We start from the raw sequence: 22,058 nt of genomic DNA on the forward strand, positions 1-22,058 counted from the left end.
CTCCAGCAAAGCCAGAACCACCTCAGACAGCACAGAGGAATCTGATGCAGCATCAACAGTTTACACACTTAGACCCAGTCACCCATCAGCTTTTAAACTTTCTATCACTTCTGAAAGTAAGATTTAGATTCCTGATATGAAGAACTTTTAAAGATTTTCTTCTGCAGAAAGATTCTTTCTGAAGATTCTTCTTCTGAAGATTCTTTCCTGTGTTATGTGGACGTTGCCTTTGGCTGCTGGGGCCAGTTAAAAGTGGCAGTCACTGCATTGGGTTTGCAGGGCCAAGTTTGGTTGTGGGGGACCACAGGAGTGAGAAGATTCTGTGAGAAGCTGCCAGAAGTTCTCCATGTGCCATGGAGCCAACGCTGGCCAGCTCCAAGACAGATCCAGCACTGGCCAAGGCTGAGCCTGTCAGGGGTTTACTGGAATAACAGAGTTGAGATGGGGAAAACCCCAAACCTGTGCATTTGCAGTTGGTGGGAGGAGTGAGAACACGTGAGAGAAAGAGCTCTGCAGTCCCTAAGGTTGCATTTTCTGTCCCCTGTCCAGGCAAGGAGGGCAGTGACACAGTGGCTTTGGAGGGCACCTGGTGCCACCAGGGACACCCCACAGGCGCTGCCAAGGCAGCACAGTTGGACTCCCTGTTTGCCAAGCTGTCGTGTTAGTGGAGGCTCTGGAATGATTGGTGATTTCAGGATGTTGTTTTCTAAAGAAATTGGAAATGCTGGGAAATGAACTCCTAAAATGCTGTGTAATGTGTGTAACTCTTTTCAAAAGAGTTTTGGAGTATCAGCTCTTTGAGGAGGTGAGCACTGTGCATATTAAAATGATGCCTTTTCAAAGCTCTGAGCTGTTGCTAAAATGTTACAATAAAAAAGTCATTCCCTCCCAAACACATTACCAGTTAATGCAAACACAGGATTTTTTAAGCAGCCATTCCATCCCTTGGTGCTGAGAGCAAGGAAGCAATGCAGAGGCTGCAGCCTCCTGCCAGTGACCTCCTGTGTGACTCAGTGTTCCCTGGAGAAGAGCAGCACGCTGGGGATGGGGGCTCTAATTAGGGGACAATAGGCAGGAAGAGCTCCAGAACTTTGAATGGGGTCAAGAATACCTTTTGATCAACTAACAGAGGCATCTTAGGATGAAAGTCATGAATGTTAAAAGCCATTTCAAACCAGCATTGGAATAGTATAAGCAACACTTCAAGCAGCTGAGATCAAATAAGCAATTGTTTTGTGGAAATTCTTGATCAAAGAGACAGCGGTTCCCTGCCTGCTGCATCACCAGGCTGTGAGAGGGGCAAGTGAGCACCAACATTCAGGTGTATCTCAGCTTCACACACTGTGCAGACATGGACAGCTGCACCCTGCAGGAGCTGAGGATACATCCCTACCTCCAGCTCTACAGGAAACAACAGAAGTATTTTCCTACTTGAGTTCCAGATGCAGGGAGAAAAAAGGATGTTACCAAGGGGAAAATGCAATATGCTGACCATCTGGTGAGGCACTTGCAGGCAGGGTGAGATCTCAGCTACAGGAATGGATCCCCCACATCTCTCCTAGCCAGACTGCCAGGCAGCAGAGATGCAGAAAAGATTTGGCTATTAAGAGGTGCTGTGAAATACCGTGGTACTCGAGAGGATTAACATAACCAAGTGCAGGCTTCAGCTGCTTGACTCTTTGTGTGTTTTGCACTTATGTAACATAATGTAGCAATAAATAATGTAGTATTGCATTAGACCATATGTTGAGCATTAGCAGGAGTGATGTCACACACTAATTACTGTGAACAAAATGACCTATGATTTCAAATCCATTATTTCAGAAATGTGCAAATTTAACCCTGTTTAAAGTGGGAAGGACCGAGCAGGTCCTTGCTGAGGAGGCTGCTGTGAGGTCAGGCTGGCTCTCAGTCCATGGGGTTGGGATCAGCAGGGTCCTTGGGCAGGCACAGGCCTGGCTGGGTCAGAGCTGGGGACCAGCCCAGCTCCAGCTGAGCTCAGGCAGTGGCTGAGGGTCCAGGGCTGAGCTGAAATGCAGCCTCTGGGTCCTTGGGCCCAAGGGATGCTGGGCAGGGCTGTGCTGTGCACCCAGGACCCTGAGAGAACAGCCCAGTACTGAGAGCAGGACTGGAATGGCACTGCTGGGGGATTCTCTGCAGTGAGGAGCTTCCCCACTGTCCAGGAGCACTTGGGAAGTCACTCCCAGCTGTGCTGACCTCTGCAGAGGGTCTTGGGGGTCAGGTCAGGCACAGAATCAGTGCTGGAAGAGACCCACAGGATCATCCAGTCCAGCTGTGTGACATTGGTTCAGTTTGACCAGAATTTGGCTTTTGCTTACCAAATGGAACTTTCTTTCCGAGCTAACTTTTTAACCATCCCATTTTTCAGAACCTTCCTCAGAGGGATGGGTCAAATTAGGAACACACTGTCAATGCCAAATTCTCTCCCTTGTGCAATGCAGAGGTTACATTGGTGTTCAGCCTTTAGATTCTGAAAGCTGTGTAACAAAATAATGTTTACAGACTATCATTCCTTATTTCTCTCTTTGGAACCAGGCACAGCATAGATATTTTTGATAAATTATTAAATATATCCACCTGGTAGTCAGGTTGAGCAGTGTTCATCCTAAAGGCTCAAAAAATAGCACATTGCAAGTGCAGTTTTTACTTATTATGCAAGACTTCTTCTGCAAGCAGAAGTGAAGAGTGGGAGAGGTGGAGATACAATCCCATGTGTTGATGGAGTGATTACTTCAGGAATTCATTTATGTTTGCTAAAAAACTTTATGCAGATTTGTCCAGGTCATTTGGAGCTCTGCCTCTCAACTGTGCACATGCTGAGGATTATGAAACCCCTCTGAGTTCTCATCTTCTGAATTCCTTTTATCTTGTTTTCACTTTGGACTGCATCATACTGAAATTTAGTGGGGATATGTTACTTCCCTCACTGCAGAGTTACCATAATGCATTTAACATGGCCTGCATATCAATTACATTCCTATAATCATGGATTAAAGAGTCTGGAGCAACACATACAAAGAAATCAAGAATTTAGTTAGGTTTTATAACTGTGGGCTTAGAGTCAGTGAGAAATAAAAATGCATACAGACTTGGTTTTCCTTCTCTTCCCTTCCTTGGGCAGCTGCCCAAATGTTGCATCTCTGAGTTAGAAAAAGGAGTTGGGTTTGGCTTCTGTACAGATTCCACATTCACTGAGCTGCTTTCTTCATTTAGTGAGCGCTCTCTCTGAGCAACACTGGCCACATTCATCTTTATTAGGCTGTAATGGGAGGCACTGCTTGGGAAGCCTTGATCCTGAGCTCTGCATAAAACTGCAGCTTGCAGATGCTCTAATCCTACCAGCTATTAGCTCAATACATTTATAATTGATATATTATAGGTGTAAGTCTTCCACATCACCTACCTGAAAGCAAGAGTTATGAAATTTAATAAACTGCCTGTGTCCTTGGAGCTGTGATCTCCCTTCATGGGGGAGAACAAAATGTCCATCAGTGCTCCTGACAATTACTAGAATTGTTGTTAATGTACTATGAGGAGTAATTCACCATCAGGGCAAGCTCTGAGACACAGTAGGCAAATTTAAAATATTTTATTGTGCTAATATTACAGTTACAAGTGATATTTTAAAGCAATTTGCCATGATAATGTCAGTGCAGTGCTAAGTAGTTGCTTTTAATGCTGTTCACAGAGAAGCTGATATCCACACAGATGTAGCAAGGCTTCTGAAGGACTGCCTTAATACAAGGGAAAAAGCAAAATCAGTGTGAGCACAGTTGTGAGGAGAAAGGGCCTGGGTGGGTTTCTGGAAGGGGGTCTGAGACCAAGCAGTAACAGATGGAGCCAGGACACACCAGTGACTCCACCATGGAACTGGTGCAGTGCAATTTACATCTTTTTCTTTCTAAGGAAAACAGAAATGCTATAAACATATGCAAAAATAGTTAACTGTTACCTCCAAGGCATTATTTCACCACATTTCTAGGATATTAAGACAAACTAATCATGTGTCTAATAAAGAAATGCTGGTTTTCCTCAGCACTGTGCAAGGGAAGCAGATCTTCCTGGAGGTGTATATTTGATGAACTGCAGCACTGATTATTTGATTGATTTAACTATCAGAGAGGTTATAATAATAAACCAATTCAAGACATCATTAACTAGCAGAGCATTTGAAATAATACAAATGAGACAATGATTCATGGGTATGTTCAGATTTATTTTTGTGGACTGTTGGGGTCCTTAGGTATTTAGAGCCAGTTTACACAGAATTGTGGACACTTATGAAATGCTGTTTTCTGAGAGAAATTCTTGATCATAACTAGTTTGGAACCAAGCAGAAAACAAAAAGAGCATCTAGAACATCAAAATATCTCCAGAAGGAGTTAGAAAAATGCTGAAATTTACAGAGAGCTCAGCACAGGGTAAGAGTAGGAACTACCTCCAGCACTAGATATTGGACAATTGGTTACCTCAAATTTAGTTTGGAAGGCTTTGGAAAGGAAATGGTTCTTTGTTATGCTTTTGTTTGTGCTCCTTCACCTATGGGTGTCTTTAATTATGCAAATGTGTGCATTAACACAATTGTGGAGACAAATATTGGGGATATTTGTGAATGCTGTGGATGCCTGGGGGTAAAGGCTGACTTTTGAGACACATGTGAAGCTGCCATGGGATTAAAGAAATGTAATTTCTAAATGCATTCATTTGATTTGTGAAACATCTGAGTTTCCATTGCTGTCTCCTGTAGTCCATATGAGTTTGCCTCCCCACACTGATGGTTTGAGGATCTTTAGCATAAACAAAGACTTTGTAATAATGGCTTCCCCCTCTCTCCTTCCTTCTGACACCGTGCACGTCCTTTACATCCAATGGGAAAAACTGATCTCCTGCAGAGACTTTGGAAGCCACAGAAGAGGCTCCTCTTCCCTTCCTGAGCCTCACCTGAGACCAGGTGGCCTTAACGTGGCTATTGGAGGTTTCAGTCACATTTTCTACAATTCCTCTTTATTGCTGCAACAAAGGACTTCCTTTAACTAGGCCACCCATTAAAGATCAGATACTTTTATCCTTTCTTGCCAGACACAAACTCTTTTCTCCTATCCATAATATTCTTCTCCTGTTTCTGCTTCATAATCAATGTAGGGAGTTTTATTAGTTCCAGGATCTAATTTAACATCAAAAGAATCAGACCACCTCTCTGGTGTGTGAATGACTGGCAGACCTGATTCAGGGAGGACATAAGGCACGCTTAGTATTTTATAGAACCAGGTTTTCTGTCTGCCAGCATCGCTGCCTTAAATGCAGGGAGAGCTAAGGGAAACCATGGTGGGTACAAAAGCAGCAGTAAAGAGTTTTTTGTGCCAGATCCCCAAAGTGTGCCTGTAAAAATATTTCCTAAGGCAGCTCTCCATCACTGCTCGTGTAAAACCTTTTAAGTCCATGTGTAATCAGGTAAATCTTATTCATCCAGATAGATGGATTGGAATGAGAACTCACCCTGCGAGGAAAGACTGGCCTGGAGAAGATAACAGTTCTTATTTGTCATCCTCTGTTATTGTAACCATATTACAGGGGATAATGAAGTGCAAGGGACAGCAATTAGTTGGTGGCAGCACAAGTGATAAGCACAGCACCAGCACTTTCATATACTGTGGTGTGCAACGCAGCCTGTTGATTTAACGGCGGGTTTTCTCCCTTTCACTCTCCAGTAAAAAACAGCACAGAGATTTATGTGAGCAGCACTGCTTTGGAATACAGATCAGGCTGGAGAAACGATGGTGTGAATCTTTGGATGCTCACAGTTTAACAAACCCCAGCCTAGGTTAATTCATAAAGTGCTTTCCAAAGGGGCTGGATGCCGTGTGGTGCCCAGCAGGGCTCCCTGGCTCTGCTCCTCACACCTGACTGCAGATTAATCTGCCTTTTAACTGTGCCTGCGTGGAGCCACACATGCTAAGAGCCACCAGCAATGTGTCTCTCTCCAGGCCTCTCCCAACTGGGTCACCCTTCAGCTATTGCTTAGTGGGAAATTATTCCCTTTGAGATTCCCAAGCCGCTCCATGGGGCTGACTATTGTCATGTTCTGGCACTGAGATTGTGGAACAGATTATGGGCAATCTGTCAGTTCAGGCTGTTCAAGGAGAGATGAAAAATCAGACACGTGTTGCTCTCACACTCTGAGCAATTCGAACAAAGACAACAGAAAAAATATTTTTCCCCATTTATTATTCCATTATAATTTCCTATTATAATATGGCAAGCAAAGCACGAAGTGCACCTTGAATAAAGAGCTCTGATGATGTGTGGCCCTTGGCATTATCAAAATGTTCCTGTGGATCTCAATGGATAATAATTTCAGGTGTCTTGAGTCAGTTTTGATATTCAGCTGTGGAGACTGAACCCCATCCCAAAAATCACCTTTGGTTGCACCTAGGAACACACTTCACTTGTCAGGGCTGGGGCCAATCAACCACAGGGTGATGATGCATTTAGATTGGTTTGTAATTAATGTTTCCTGGCACAATTTTAAACTTGAAAATGAAAATCTAGAAGAATTTATTGTTGATCTTGGAGGGGATTTTAAGATCAGTTGAAATCATGGCCAACCAGGCCACCAACATCATAGGAATTCTTGTATGTACTTCCAGAAGTGTCCAAGGCCAGGTTGGATGGGGCTTGGAGTAACCTGGGATAGTGGAAGGTGCAATGAGATGGTCCTGAAGGTCCCTTCCATCCAAAGCATTCTCTATTCCTCCCTCTCTAACCTTGAATTATGTAACATAATGGGCTGCAGGCTCTGCCTTGAGCAGGGTATGGCTTTTTTTGGCTTTGTCTCAGATAAATAATCAACTGCCAGTGAACATGTTTAATATTGTCACCTAATATTGTAGGTTAAAAAGAGAATTGCGTTGGAAATTTCATTCTGGTAAACAAGCACTGAGATGACAAATGCCACAAAAAACAACTCCAGTCACTGCAATGCTTAATGTTTTCTAGTCTTGGTTTTATATCAGCTTCCAATTACAACTACAAAGGCAGAACCCCAATGCTGATGTAATTAGAAGATGTATAAGCAAATTAAGAATTGAACAAATATTTCAGAGCTTAGAATAAACAATCCTAATAACCTTTTTGGCCATTAAAGAAGCCTATTTTTATTCTGAATAAAGGACATTCTGGCAATGGCTGAACAAGGATGAAAAAGTTGTGGGGAATTTGAGTTAGTGGGATGATTTACTGTGGGGCAAGAATTCCCTACCAACCCTGGCCCTGGTTTAGATGGTTTCTCGTGCTGTCTGTTGGCCAGGGCAGTCACTGGCTGGATCCTCAGCTCTTGGATTAAACCAAAAAACAGCCCCATGGATGCTGCACCCCCTGTGCCCTCAGGCAAGTTGTAGGAGTAATGATCCAAAAGGGTTTAGGAGTTTTATTGCAGCAGGGAGGCAGCAGGGGTCAAATCTGCACCAGAAAACCTATAACTAAGTCTGTAATTCTTTTATGGGCAAAGCTGCAGGGATTTCTGCTTGATTAAGGATTGCATGATTGAGGCCAGTGACATTAACAGGCACAATGTCCCCTCTGCATCTAAAATAGTGATCAAACATGGCAGGAAAAGCCATGAAATAGCAAAATCCCAACACTTTCTTGCTGGTAAGAGTGGCTGCATTCTTCCCATCCTTCCCAGCTCTATAAATGGGGTTTTTTCTGCCATTGAAGGCAATTTTTGGAACTTCCCTGTTGTATTTAATGCATACCTCTTGCCTGTCCAGGCCCTGCACTTGCCCAGCTTTGTTTTGAGGCTACACGATCAATAAATGTCATTGCTGAAGTGCTTTGCCAGTTCAGGTATCAGAAATGAAAACAGAAGCTCCAGCTCTCTTTTACTGGTTGTGACAAATTGATTCTTTTTGGTCTACCTTGCATTTCTCTCACTTCATGTGTCTGAAGAGAGGGGGATTTCTCACAGCACCTGCTGCTGGACCAGCCTGAATTCCAAGATCCTTTCAAGATTTGTTATTAAATTTGTCTTGTGCTGATGTAAGATGGGAAGTGGTGGGATTCTTATAATTTGAAACCATTTGTGTTTTGGCAGTCAAAAATACTAAAACAGAGACTGTCCATGCAGAGTGAACCTGTGCTTGTAATTACAATTTGTCCCTGAGTACTCAGGGCTGCACAATTAGGTAAGGAATTATATGCTTAAAGGACCACTTGGGCACTTTATGGCCAAATAAAGACATAACTATTCATAAGTACAGGTGCATATATGTTTGCTTAAAAAGAAACAACAAACAGTTATTGGATCCCCAGAGGAACATTTGTTCCCTTCCCCAGGAAATAAGAGGACTGACTTGTGCTGAAGGAAGGATTTTTATCCTGCTGCATGAAACCTTACCAGGATTGTTTCCAATTACTGTTTTGAGCAACAGCACAAGTTCAGGAATGGATTAATCTGAAACTTTACTTGTAGCTCCCTAAAATACATCCACAGTTTATTTTACAGCCAGTTTTGCTGAGACACAGAAGTGCAGAGAAATTTGCCACTTGGTTTAGCTTCTTTTCCCCCCAGAAGTCCATTACAAACACTTGCTGTTCTTAAGAGTTTGTGACACATATGAAATGTAGAACTCACATTTCTTCAGAGTCTGTTAAAGAACTGAGTGTGCATTTTTGTCTGCTGGAATCTGTCCCTGAGATTTCCAATTCCTTTTGCTTAATTTCTGTGTTCTGAAAGTTTTTAAACTGTCAGCAAAGATATTTTACCAGATATTTTACCTTATGGCAGGAACTGAACCCTACTTTCATTAAGGGGTGGAAAGGGATGCCAGTTGGATTCTTTTTTCCTCAGATCCCATAGGAGGAGGTATGGGTGAGCAAAAGCTACCACTGCAAAAAAAAAAAGAGCAGGTGAAATATGTACCCACTGAAAAAAAAAATCAGAAGAGCTTTACTCATCTATGCAGAACACATACAGCACCTAATTAAATCAGGTTTCATTGAAATTAAAATAAACAGCCTGAATTAATGAATGCAGCTTGTGAGGAACACTCAGCTCCCATTGTGCAGGCAGACTTTACACGAGGCATTTTTGATAAGACATTCTGGGGGGCAGAAGCTGTCACTGCGTGTTTGTACCCTGGGGAAGGGCAGAGGACAGGACAGAGATCTCTGCTCTGGCACCTGGATATGTCCCAGCTCCTCTGCTCCCTGCTGGGTGACCTTTGGCAAGTCACATCTCATTTCTGACAGCCTCTGAAAGCAGTTTGTAGTCTCCTCAGGAGTAGCAATATTTAGGAACAAAGCATCATTGTCCCAGTAATGTGTGATTTGCGTGCTGCTTTATTCCACAGGATGGGGCTTAAACAAAATTTATGGGAAATGCTGGCTTGTGCTGGATCTCTGCACAGGAGTGAATCTTACCCAAGATCAATAGAGTCATTCCCCAGCCCTGTGGGTTTTATGAGTGCCACAGCATAAAGGAATCAGCTCCTTCCCCAACACAAGCACTATGCCTCTGCCATAACTGCTAAGCTTAGGAATTGGATAAATGCTAAATTCTGGCTTTCCAGTGTTTTCCATTTCTTTGTGACCATTAATGAAATTACAACCCTGCTAATAACAATGTGACATCCTGGCCATGGGAAAGGTATGTGGGAATTGTCAGCAAATGCAAGTCTGAGTGAAAAAGGCGCAAGTCCTCACCTGTTGTTATCCTGCTGACTTCATCAAGGTTATACAGTGTTTTCAGGAATGCATGGGAAGTGGTATTTTCAAGTTAATATTTTGATTTTCCATAAGATTTGGCCACCTCTGATGGGCTGGAGGAGTCCAGCACCTCTTCGGCAGAGACTGGTGGAAACAGCAACTACAACAGTGAGTGGTCTCCAGCAAATCCAATGGCTCCTGTAGGGTGGTGGGATCTGAGGGAGCTGCTGCCAGCCTGGCCCTGGGCATGGTTTCTCTCTTGAATGGCACATAATGCTCTGGACCCCAAACCTGAGGGATGCTGAGGCAGAACCTGAAGGGAATTCAGTAGTTTCCTGCAGTGTTTCAGTTAACTGGGTCAGATTTTTAAATTCATCCCAAACCTGTGCTTTAGGCAGCTGGATGGATGCAATTTATAGTTCCATGTCCTTAAATGCTGCACGTTGTACCACAGACCTGCCTGGTGCCCACCTGGGCTGTTTGACACCTCCAGAACACCCTCTGGGGACATGAGACTCCTTCTGCTTCTCCCTTAATATGGTATTCTGAGGTTAAAGAGATGTTAAACTTCTTCTGATCACTAAAGACCTCATGGAGTTTTACATTAAACCAGCTCTAGGCCAGTATGTCCTGGCCACATTTCAACTTGGGTAAATCACAGGGCACAGGATTGGATGTTCTGGTTCATTTCATGCTTCATCCCCCTCATTCTGTTGTGTATCAGTAACACTCTGAGGACCAAATCTTCTGGCATCAGCTGCCTGTGGTAGAACTGCATCCCCTTCTACCCAGAACCACTTTGATCTCATTTCCTTATGCAAAACATCTACTGAGAGCACTCAGAGCAGGCAGGGAAAAGAGAACCTCAACTGTGTCGGTATTTGCTCCTTTAATATATTTTGGGATGTGCGTGGGTTTATTTACAAAGCATGTGTAGTTAAATGTCATTGAAAAATATAATTAAAAATCAATTAAGAGACCATTTTAAAAACAAGAGGTTGTAAAAATGGAATTTACAATAATAACCAGACTAAGCATTTGGCATTTACATGTCTGCACCAAATAGCAATTCCCTTGTTAGTTGTGCTTGAGTGACAAGGTACTCGCTTATCTCCTGGATATAAATTCCAATATTCTTGTTATTGCTGGGACAAATAAATACCTGCATAAAGACTTCTTGCACTGCCAAGTAACACCAACTGATTAAATTCAGACAATTGTTTTTTTGTTCTTGTCTGGGCCCAGTGCCAAAATGATCCCATTGTATGAAGGGCCAGATTTTGCACTCAGTTTATGCTCAGTTAATGCAAGGTAAATACTGAGCTACCAATACAAATCTAAGCACAGAGAGACATTCTGAAATGTTTTCATTTCCTACATAAAACCTGAACATACTGAACACATAGAAGCAAAAATGGAAGCATATTTGGTCTATAGCACCACGTGGTGGTGAGGCAATTGCTGTGACTAGAACTCTCCAAGGGGGAGGACATGAGTTGTGCTTGGCGTCTGTGAGGTACAGAAGTCCCTGTGACACATTTTCAGATAAAAACTTCCGGATAAATAACTGGCAATGTCTCCATAACTCCACTGGAATGCCTATATGTTCATGTAGAACTCATTCATACCTGCACACTCTGGGTCTGGCTTTAAATGGTAAGAGCTCAAGGATCTTGCTGTGGGATCAAATATCCCAGATGTGAACAGCTGGGGGTGTTCCTGAGATTCTTGTAAAAGAGGTGGAGATTAAACATCTAAAAAGCATTTTAAACACCATGAGCCCATAGAGAGCACTGGAATCAGTGCTCATGTCCATCTGGGATGGTTCCATGCTGAAGGGGATGGGGCAGGATTACCCCTGGGACGTTCTCTGCCTGTGCCTGTGTGCACATCCCTTCTCTTCCTGGCAGCACTGAGATGAGCGGTTGGCTCTTGCCGAGCTCTGGAGTCTCCTGGAGAGCAGGGAGGGGTGCTGAAGAGCAAAGTGCCTCCTTGTGGGGCAGGGGCAAGGCTGCTGGTGGGTGCTGCATGGGGCCATTTCTCTCAGGTGATGGGTTAGAGATCTGTGATATCCCACACCCTCCTGTTGGATTCTGTGCTGATTGGGGTCTCTCCTGTGCCTGGCTTTGGCTTCTACGATTCAGCTCTCATTCCTCATTACAGACCAAAATGAATCAAAACCCTCTTGAAAATCTGACATTGCAGCCCTTTACAATTTGGATGACATGGAGAGTCTGTTTCTCCTATTTATGACTAATCAGAGGTTTCATATGTGCCACCCCATGCTCTCATCAGTTCAAGATGCAGAAATCAGCCCCTTTCTTTTACCATTGCATCCTTCTTTGTCTCTGAAGATCTCCATTAAAATCTTACTGTAATACTCAATCTGCATTTTTCCCAGTTTTCAGATCCATGGATACACTGCAATAACACACACTTGTTTTATGAGAAGGGCTTACTGCAAGTATTTTATTCTATTTTAAGGATTTCTTCCCTCATTTTTTGGTCCCACAGTTCAGACCATTCTCAGGAGTCGTTGCCTGTGCCATCCCTGCACCCCTCCCAAGCAGGCAGCACCCTGGTGCATCCCTCTCCAGACATTTTCCCTCTGATCCAGGCAATTTGTGCTCAGACTTGGATGGAATATGGGTTTTTTGTGTTCGCATATGAACATCTGCTTCAAATTCCCAAGCCAAGAAAGACAAGAAGCAAATTAAACTATTTGTTCTTCTTTCTGTCTCTTTAATATCAAAGTCATTCCTTACATGCTCCTTAAGCTTCCACTTTTGATCAGGAGATATTAAAAATGGATCTAAACAACTCACATCTTAATCATATTCCTTTGTGAGCAGGGTAAGAGTGAGGGGAGCAGGGGAGAGAAGCCAAAGCTGCTTTGCTGCTCGTGCTCAGTAACCAACACTGAATTCCCTGCCCTGTCCTGGGAGCAGGGGGGAGTCCCCGTCCCTCCTGAGCTGCCCTGTGCAGAGCACGGGGCCTCTGGAACATCCTGCAGCTTCAAATCCATCTCTGCCTGCGCTGGAGCAGCCTGGGAACAATTCCCTGCTGCTCTCTGATGTGTGCTGGAGACCTGGAGAAGGGAGTTTGGAGGATGACTCAGACATTCCTTCTTCCCCCTGGGCTTTCTTGCAGTGCCAGCCCAGCAGCCAAGCCGCTCTTCTGGGTGCCTTGGTTGCAAGTTCTCAAAAATCTCTTTAAGAAAATTCTATGAAATGTCTTTTAAGAAAAACCAAAGAGAAACTTGAATGTTTTCACAATCCTGTGGAGATTTTGGAAAAGATGTCATTCACTTCAGGAGGAAAACCATTAAGTTATGGTGCTATTTGGATTCAATCAATGAAAAATCAAAAGAATAAAATAAGATTTAGCATTTCACAAGAAATTGTTCATTCTACACAAACCTGATTTCATTCTGTGATGAAATCACAGATTTAGTTGCAAGTTCTATTAGAGTAGCTGTGCAAATAAAATAAATTTTTTTGACGTTTGATTCAATACTGAAGGATATTCTGATTAAAAAATCAGCACTATACAATTATCAACAACATGTATTAATAATTGAATAAAACCTAAATGACAGATCTCAAAAAGCAGCTGTCAATGTGGAATAAACATCAAACGTATTTCTGGTGGGTTTCTGCTATTTCACTTACTCCTGTAAATATTTACATTACTGATATAGGAGTAAATATGGAATCACTGCAGCAAAAAATTGTGAACGACAGAAGAACTAGCAGAGTGGTGAGTGCTGATGGGCACAGTGTTCACACAGAGCCATCTAAACCAGCTGACAAATTATTTTAGCATTTCTAGAGGAAGGCTGAAATTTATCTCCATATTATTGACATCCCTGCCCACGGCAGGGGGTTGGAACGAGACTGTTTAAGGTCCCTGTGAACCCAAACCATTCTGTCCTTTCCAGCCCAAGCCTTTCTGTAATTTCTGGGATTCTCTTATTCCCTGCAAGGAGTTGTGCTTGTTTTTGTAGGCAGTGAAGGCTCTGGGATCCGAGAGATCTGCATGTCAGTCAGGAGATGCCAGCGTTTGCCAAGCAGAGGAGCCAAGGAACGGGAGCTTTGTCCTTGGGCCAGGTGATTTTCTGCCCCGAGGTGAAGTGCAGTTCCACACCGTGTAAGCAGCGCTCCCACGCTCCGGGCTGTGCCAGCCTCCCGCTGCGGTGACAGCGGAGGAGGCTCGGGGCAGTCCCTGCGGCCCCTGCCCCGCTGCCCGGGTTCTCTGTCCCGCTGGAGCTGAACTAACGAGGCCGGGGCGGCAGAGGAGTGATGATGAGAGCCGCGCTCCCCACAGCTGCTGCCTCCCCGCTGCCAGCAGCTCTGCGCTGCGGCTGAGCTGATCCGCGGCAGAGACACCAGGAGAGACAAATGCGATTCCTTTCCTGCTGATGAGGTAGCTCAGAGGTGAGAGGGCAGCATGAGAGGAGCCTCAAATGCTTGAAGACCCCAGAAGTGCAGAAGGGAACCCTGGATTATTTCCAGAAATGAAAAGCGATGGCACCTCATTTCCATGTATCTGAATTCAGTTCTATGTTTCAGTTTTAACAGAGAGTCATCTTAGGTCAGTGGGAAGATTTTGATTTATTTAATGAAGTTTATACTGGGCTTTGCAGCCCTGCTTGCCACAAACCCTTCCCTTTCCCTGTGGCTTAAGGACACTGAGGAATGGAGACCTTCATTCTTCAGGGAGACATGTAACTATGAGGATTTTTTATACTTCTCCTTGTGCCAGCTCAAACTTTATGGATAAGTTAAGAGCTGCTCTTCCTTGTGCTCTCAGTTGGCCATCTGTCACTGACACTAAAAACCCTTGGAACAGGAATATTACAAAGCTTTGGGAGAGATCTCACCATGCCCTTAAAGGAGTGTGAGGTTTAGTGGGCAGCTGTAGAAACGGCTTTGCTTTATGGACTTCACACGCTATAAAAAGGCAACTCACTACCCACAGTCTTAATTAGAGTGCTCTGGACTCTTAAGGGGGATCTGGGAGCTTTGTCCAAGCCAGACAGAAATCAGCCAGTGTGACTCTTATCTAGGAGGCAATTTTGGGAATAAAGTCGCTCAATTTGGACATTGTGTTCCAAAAACATCTACTTGCAGTAAAGTATCAAAACAAGAGATTTCGAGTCTCACACACAGCTCATACCTTTTCAGAATAGTGCAGATCTGGGAGTCTTTGAGCTCCCACAGGAGTTAAATAATGATATTTATAATCATTTGTAAAGCCATTCCCTTGGAGGAGTGACAGGAATGAGCCTCACATCTCTTACAGCACAAACTTCCTAAGTGAGGAATGAAGGAAGTTCACATCTTCTCATGATTTATTCCCTGATTTCTGGTTCCAGAGTCACATTGCTGTAGTTTGCAAGCCAGGGGATCGTGACAGTAGCTCAGGCCTCCTTTTTCTGAGGACTCTGTGGGCACCTAATGAATTCACTGTGAATCTCCCACTGTCTGTTGAAGGTTTGACTCTAAATGGCAAGATCAGTCTTTGTCTCTCCTTCTTCTGAGGGAGCTTAAAGCCAAGTTCCCTGAACAGTGAGGACTAAAATAGCTGAACACAGCAAAGAAACCTTTCTCAGTGAGCTGTCTGACATCCATCCCCTCTTCTCAGGTACTCTGCAGGTCAATAATACCTCCTTGAACCCAGAAACCAGCCTGCCAGACAGCTTCATCCTTACACCCCCTCCATCCCACATTGCCTTTTGGCTTTGAATTGCTGTGGTTCCAGTCAGTCTCTCCTTCCTCTAATAGGCAGACGTGGAGTTGTCATCTAGAAAAACAGGAGTTACAGGGAAAACCTGCATCTTTGAGCCACACAAACCCATCCAAATGTTCCCAAGCTCATCCACTTCCAGCGTTAATGAGCTGCTGTGTGACACCTCATGGGTACAACATCCTATAACATGGGGAGAAGAACCTCCTTCAGCCCAGGAAAGGCCCCTGGGAGCAGGCAGGCAGGAGGAGCTGCTCAGCCTGTGGGCCACAGCAAGGCTGCAGAGGCTGCAGTTCCACCTTGCCTCGTAATATTGTAAGATTTATTTTCAGATCTTATCAGCAATTCACTGTGGGCTGTTCTCTGCTGAGCAAAATGCATCCATCAATCTCCTGGCATGGCCACATTCCAGCCTACACCGAGGTGACAGTTCAGTTGTGCTAATGATCAGCCTCACATCCACATCCGCATTCCCCCTTGGTCTGATTCTTCTTCTCTTATGATAATTTAATTGATTGAGCACACTGGCTTCTAGTCAAGAAGCTCTTCTCAGCTTAACTCTCAGTTTAAAAAAATCACTGCTCAACATCTCTATAATTAGAGTTAGTTGCTAAACCCTGTATCCAGGTGATTACTGGTATATGAGAGGGACATATCTTGAACTGATCAAATCAGGGATTTAAGCAAAATGCCCTTGATCCATGTTTCATTTGTTCATGTCTTCGACTTTGGGTATTTTTCTCCTCTTTTGGTGTTAAATATAGCTGGGTTAGGAAGGTTCATGTAGAATCAGGACAGTTAGGGGTAATTTTTTATTCATATCCCTGTTATTGTTTGGGGAAGCTCAGTAGGGTTCATTAATATTGCATTTCCAATGAAAAGGCACTCAAAAGCCAAACAGTTCAATTATATTCTGGAGCTGCAATGCGATACAGAAATGAGCAGTGCAGTGATGCTGTCGTGGCTTAAACCAACTGCTCCTGTCCAGAGTCAACAGCACCACTCCCCCCTTCATTCCACAGGGCAGCTGTTCCTCAGTGCAGACCAAGCCAAATGCCATGATCTGAGGGCTTCATTTGGAGTTTTGTACTTGAGTCAGGTTCACTGAGAGGCTCAGGAAACAAAAGAAATCTTTGGAGTGACAGAGTTTAACTGATCCTATGTGCTGACCCTGCTTCCATCAAGGTGTTTATTTGCAGGAAAGCTCCCACTGCAGGGATGGAACTGCAGCTGCTGGAGTGGGAGAGGATGTGCCAAGCTCCCTGTTCTGCTTTGCATTTGCTTGGTCCAGTAGAAGCATCCAGAATGTGATAATCTGCATCCAGAACTACACAGAATTATGAAAGATCTCTTCAGCCTGGAAGGGAGAAGGTTTTGGAAGAACCCACTGAAGCCTTAAAGAGAGTTATAAAACAGAGGGAAAGTAACTTTTTTACACTGATAAATGGTGATAGGACAAGGGAGACTAAAAGGTTTTAAACTAAAAATGAGAGAGATCTAGATTGGCAGTTAGGAAGGAACTTTTCCCTGGCAGGGTGGGCAGGCCCTGGCACAGGTGCCCAGAGAAGCTGGGGCTGCCCCGTCCCTGAAGTGTCCCAGGCCAGGCTGGACAGGGCTTGGAGCACCCTGGGACAGTGGAAGGTGACCCTGCCCGTGGCAGGGGGTGGAATGGGATGATCTTCAAGCTCCCTTCCAACCCAAAGCATTTGTGATTCTGTGATTATCCCCTACTTCTCTGAAAGAGAGAGTGAGAACTTGTCACTGATTCCAGTGAAAGTGAGATCATGCTTTATATGCAGAGGCCTCTGATTTTCCTGATGCAATGGGATCTGGATGCTCAAAATGATGATATATAAAAATTTAATGTTTTGGAAGTTTTATTATTTTTCTTTATAGGAAACACCAAAGTAAAATTTGATTTTGCTGGATTTATGGCTTGATCACTCACCCTATTAAGAGTAATGATTGCACTCTCTGACCTTGAAGGGCACCAGCTATGAAATTTGAGATGATGGCCCAAACATTTTTGCAATACAACTCTTGGCTAGTGCATGACAGGCTATTGACTGAAATACTGTCAATGCACAAATGAGATTATAACCAGAGAAGGTCTTGATTGCTTTGGTCTGTTATTCAATACCCTCTTCTCTTATAAGCAGCTTCTTAGCATTTTTTTCAGGCTAATGTAGACCTTCCCTCCCTGACAAATGACACCAGCTGATTGTATAGACAGGCTCTTTGCTGCAGCTGTTTTATCTGCAGAAGACTCATCCCTAGCAGGACCCTTGCTCTTGGTGTCTGCACTGCCCGAGTCCTGTGCTCTGCCAGAGCCTCTCTGAGCCTGCTGGCTGTTCAGTGTCCCAGGAACTCTGATCTGGCAGTGATGGAGAGAGCAGGGCAGCCTCAGGTCCTGCTGGGGCAGCGTTCCATGGCTGCACAGGGAAAGGATGGCTGGAGCACTCGGCTTTCATTTCATTTAAATGAGCAGAATTGCTTTACTTCCCCCCTAGGTATAACAATTATTAAGAATTTATATTGCTATTCATGCTGTATAATAATGAACAAAAACTGGGTTTGCACTCTTAACCTTTGCTGTTAGGTAGAAATGGAGAAGCAGCAACAGTGACTCTTGTGAGAGCAGATATATCTGCACCATCACACCCACTGCCTCCTTTTACACTTTGGGAGACAGAGTTTGTGCTGTATCATCTTTGGATGTCCTCACTGTGAAAAAGAACCAGTTAATGCCTTTTTTACTTTCTTCCATATGTTTCCAAAATAAATCTATTCATCACTTAAACAAACCCACCTAGCATTTCTCATGGATTCTGATTTTTCAGTTAAATATTGCTTGTATTTAAATATAAATATTGTTCAAAATGTAGCATTAATATTTTGCCTACTGACAAGCAGTTCTGTATCTTATTAAAATTTAAACAGCCATTATGTACATGAAAGTTTTTTTGTTGTAGTTTGCAAGGTGCTATAACAATAATTACCCGAGTGCATCAATCATTTTTCATTGCCCCATTTGTATCATGGGGATAAGTAGCTCCAATTAAAATCCCATTTTACATAAATAGATATGGTTTGAATCAAACCCCAGTCTGTTTCCACTTCTGAAATGCTGGCCATGGATATCTTTTTCATTATTCAAAATGTATGATGTGTACTGCTTATCTTTTTGTGCTTAAAAAGGCGTAAGTCTGCAGGCAGACATGCCTTGGTGCAGGTTTGGCAGGGAACAAATAATTGTTACTGTAATTATCTATCAATTTAACTGTTCCAAATATTTTAGCCAAAAAGCTAACTAGTATAATCACATGTTTATTCCTGACACATTATAGTTTGAGTAAGCAGAACTGAAAATGTTTAATATGAATTAACAGCTTCAGGAAAAATTATAATTTTTCTATTACTAGTGATTTCCCCTCCACCACGGCAGCTTTTTCTGCTAAATGTGCTCATATTGTCAGTTATTGTGGAAAACCAAATGAGGGGAAACTTGGGGAATTATCTTCTGCTCCATTGTGATTAATTCTGCAAGGAAACCAATCAGACTTTGCCATTCACACCTCTGCCAGAGGCTGGTTCCATTCCCAGGCTGCAGCTCAGGTAAAGGAATGTTGTGCCCTCTATTCCCTCTGGGAATGGTGGGATGTCTCTGCCTTCCCAGGCTGAGGCAGTACCATCCACCCTGGTTTTTCTTCTCCCCTCTGTACTGCTTTGGCCCAGCTTTCAGAGCTCATCATTTTTCCTTCCAAACCTGGGAACATCTTGGTTCCAGAGGGTCAGTTCAAACCCACCTGTTCCTGCAAAGCTTTTATACACTTTCAAAGTTGGAATGTTCAAATTGCAAATGGATCAGATTTCTCTGTGCTGCTCCAAGGGGCTTTTAATATAATTTCTGCAGAATCTGGAACTCGATGAGCAGAAAATTGCAGAAATCTCAGTGACTCCAGCAAAAGGGCTAAACAGCAGTTTAGGTCACACTGTGCCTTCTCTGTAAATTCCCTTTCTTTTCTCAGGCCAGTGCTCTGGGTCTGGAGAAGCTGGGGACAGCAGTGACATTTGAGAGAGCCCAGGCTGTACCAGCTGTTGGTGGCCTGGACACTCTACAGCCTCTGGGAGCACCATCAGAGGGGAGCTATGGAGTAAAAATAGGGAAAAAAATGAAACAGGACTGGAAATTCAAACTGAGAAAAGGTTTGGATTAGATCTTAGGAGGAAATTGTTCCCTGGGAGGGAGGTAAGGCCCTGGCACAGGCTGCCCAGAGAGGCTGGGGCTGCCCCTGGATCCCTGCAAGTGTCCCAGGCCAGGATGGACAGGACTTGGAGCACCCTGGCATAGGGAAGGTGTCTCATGGCAGGTGTGGGACTGAGTGAACTTTAAGGTCCCTTCCAACCCAAGCCATTCTTCAATTCTGTGATTCTACAAAAATGCGAGACTCAGGCTCAAAAATATCCTAAAATCTTTATCCTGGATATTTAAGCATGTGCTTCAGAGACATTTTGGGGCTATCCAAAATGAGGACAAATTAGGAACTTACACCAAATGATTTAGCTCAGTTTTACAAGGACTTTTCTAACTGCTGCCTTTTTGCCTCAAAGCAGTGTCTCCCACCTTCACGTTCCTGCTGCTCCTGCTGTGACTAAACCCCTTATTTGTGCCCTACTGTAATCACCAGATTCCTTCTCTGGAGTGCTGAAGCAGTAGATAATGCCTGTGTTTTTATTTGTCAGGTCAGGAGCACCAATTCATAGCTCAGGGATCATCAGCACCGTGAACTGACACCAGAGTCTGTCCAGCTGCTGTTTTCTTACAGTCACACAACAGAAAATCAATGGTGTCAGGAGCACTGGGATAATTCTACTGTTACAATCAATACATGCTGATTAAACCAGTTGTGTCTGTTGGGTAAATTTGCTGCATCATAATTAGAATTATTAATTAAAAATAGGAAATCAATTGACACAAATTAAGCAAAAAAAGAAATTTGCTTTATTTCTTTGACACTCTCTCCAGAGGCCTCAATAACTGTGACAACAGGGACGTGACCGAGTGGCATTTGTCAGTTTTTTAATGCTGTCCTGAGTTTTAAAAATTGACTTATAAACCCTGCTAATGCAGCTCCCAGGAAATCAGACAGGAGATGTCTTGTGTGCAAGAAGCAGCTATTTATTTTTTTACAGTCAGTCATTATTCCCTGCCTATCCAGGAGCAAAAAGCAGGAGTCATGTGCGTGGCACTGGGGAGGGGAAGCAGCTGGGGAACAAAAGCCTTGGGGAGCAAGATGAACTCATCCCCTTCCCACGTTGTTTTCTGTTTTCAGATAACAAGGATAAACAAATTGATCATTTCTGTGCTGGTTCTAATGGGCTTCTCATTGCTGACTACTTCCTATAATGTGCTGGTGACCTTCATTATTTTCAGGGACACATTATGTGGGACACTAAGGCAGGGACAGAAGAATTCATGTGCTCTTTCATTCAGCTCTTTATTTTCCTCTCTGGTTTTGGGGAGGATTTTATGTAGTTGGGTTTTTTCCTTCTTTTAGCATATCTCAGTATTCTTTTCCTACATACTCTTTCTCCTTGTTTCCTCCTACTCTTAGTGATTTCCCTTTTTCTGTCTAATACTTTCCATGCCTTGCTTTCTTCCCCCAGTTCTGCTTGCACACATGAAAGCAGGAAAGTACAGGATTCCTTTGGGTCTTCATACTCCTGTGTTTTGCTCACCTACAGCCAAATATTTTCTCTGAGCTTTCACACCTATGAAAGATGTGAGGGCAGAAAGGACAACTGGTTTGGGTAAATGTGTGACTGGTCCCTGCTGGTGCTGGTTAATATAATGTTTTAGTAATCATTGGTGCTAAACTGGGACTGTGTTGTTCAGCCTGGAGAAGAGAGAGGGCCCCAGGAGACCTCAGAGCCCCTTCCAGGGCCTGGAGAGGGTCTGGGGACGAGGCATGGAGGAACAGGACACAGGGAATGGCTCCCACTGCCAGAGGGCAGGGATGGATGGGATCTTGGGAAGGAATTGTTCCCTGGGAGGGTGGGCAGGCCCTGGCACAGGGTGCCCAGAGAAGCTGTGGATTCCTGGGAATGTCCAAGGCCAGGTTGGATGGGACTTGGAGCACCCTGAGATAGTGGAGGTGTCCCTGCTCATGGCCTGGGGATGGGTGATCTTCAGTCTCCCATCCAGCACAAAGCATTGCAGGAGTTTATGATCTCATTCATACAGCTTTTCTAGTCCTAAACCTGTTTTTTAAGGTGTTTTACAATAACAGTATTTCATTGGCGTGTATTTCCAAGACCAGTCAAAAGTAAGAGCAAATAAAAACGTCTTTAGTTTAAAAGCCAGGACAGATTGAGTGGTTTGCACAAGAATCAGGAAAAGCAGAGTTGTTAAAAGTCCCAATTCCAAAGACTTATGGCCATGTCTGAGGCAGGCTCAGCAAGCTGCCAGTTTGGACCTCCCTGGCAATGGAGAACATATGGAAGCAGGAGGATCCATCCACTATATCTGAGCACAACTGTTGAGTACCTTAAAATTAAGCTGTAAAACCTGGGCATCAATAAAA

General features: G+C 43.8%; 1 protein-coding gene across 7 annotated transcripts in view; it reads left to right on the plus strand.

Moving 5' to 3' along the window:
- Positions 1-22,058, plus strand: part of MEGF11 (multiple EGF like domains 11) — a 254,466-nt gene that overhangs the window by 123,487 nt on the left and 108,921 nt on the right. For 5 of the 7 annotated variants that reach the window (XM_077185613.1, XM_077185612.1, XM_077185615.1 and 2 more), the window contains exon 7: positions 9,820-9,894. The exons of the other annotated variants lie outside the window; for them this stretch is intronic. In XM_077185613.1, the coding sequence (XP_077041728.1) occupies positions 9,820-9,894 (75 nt within the window). The remainder of the gene's footprint in view (positions 1-9,819; positions 9,895-22,058) is intronic. 7 annotated transcript variants of the gene reach the window in all.

The sequence above is a fragment of the Agelaius phoeniceus genome, chromosome 13, assembly GCF_051311805.1.
Source record: "Agelaius phoeniceus isolate bAgePho1 chromosome 13, bAgePho1.hap1, whole genome shotgun sequence".
Classification (NCBI taxonomy): domain Eukaryota; kingdom Metazoa; phylum Chordata; class Aves; order Passeriformes; family Icteridae; genus Agelaius; species Agelaius phoeniceus.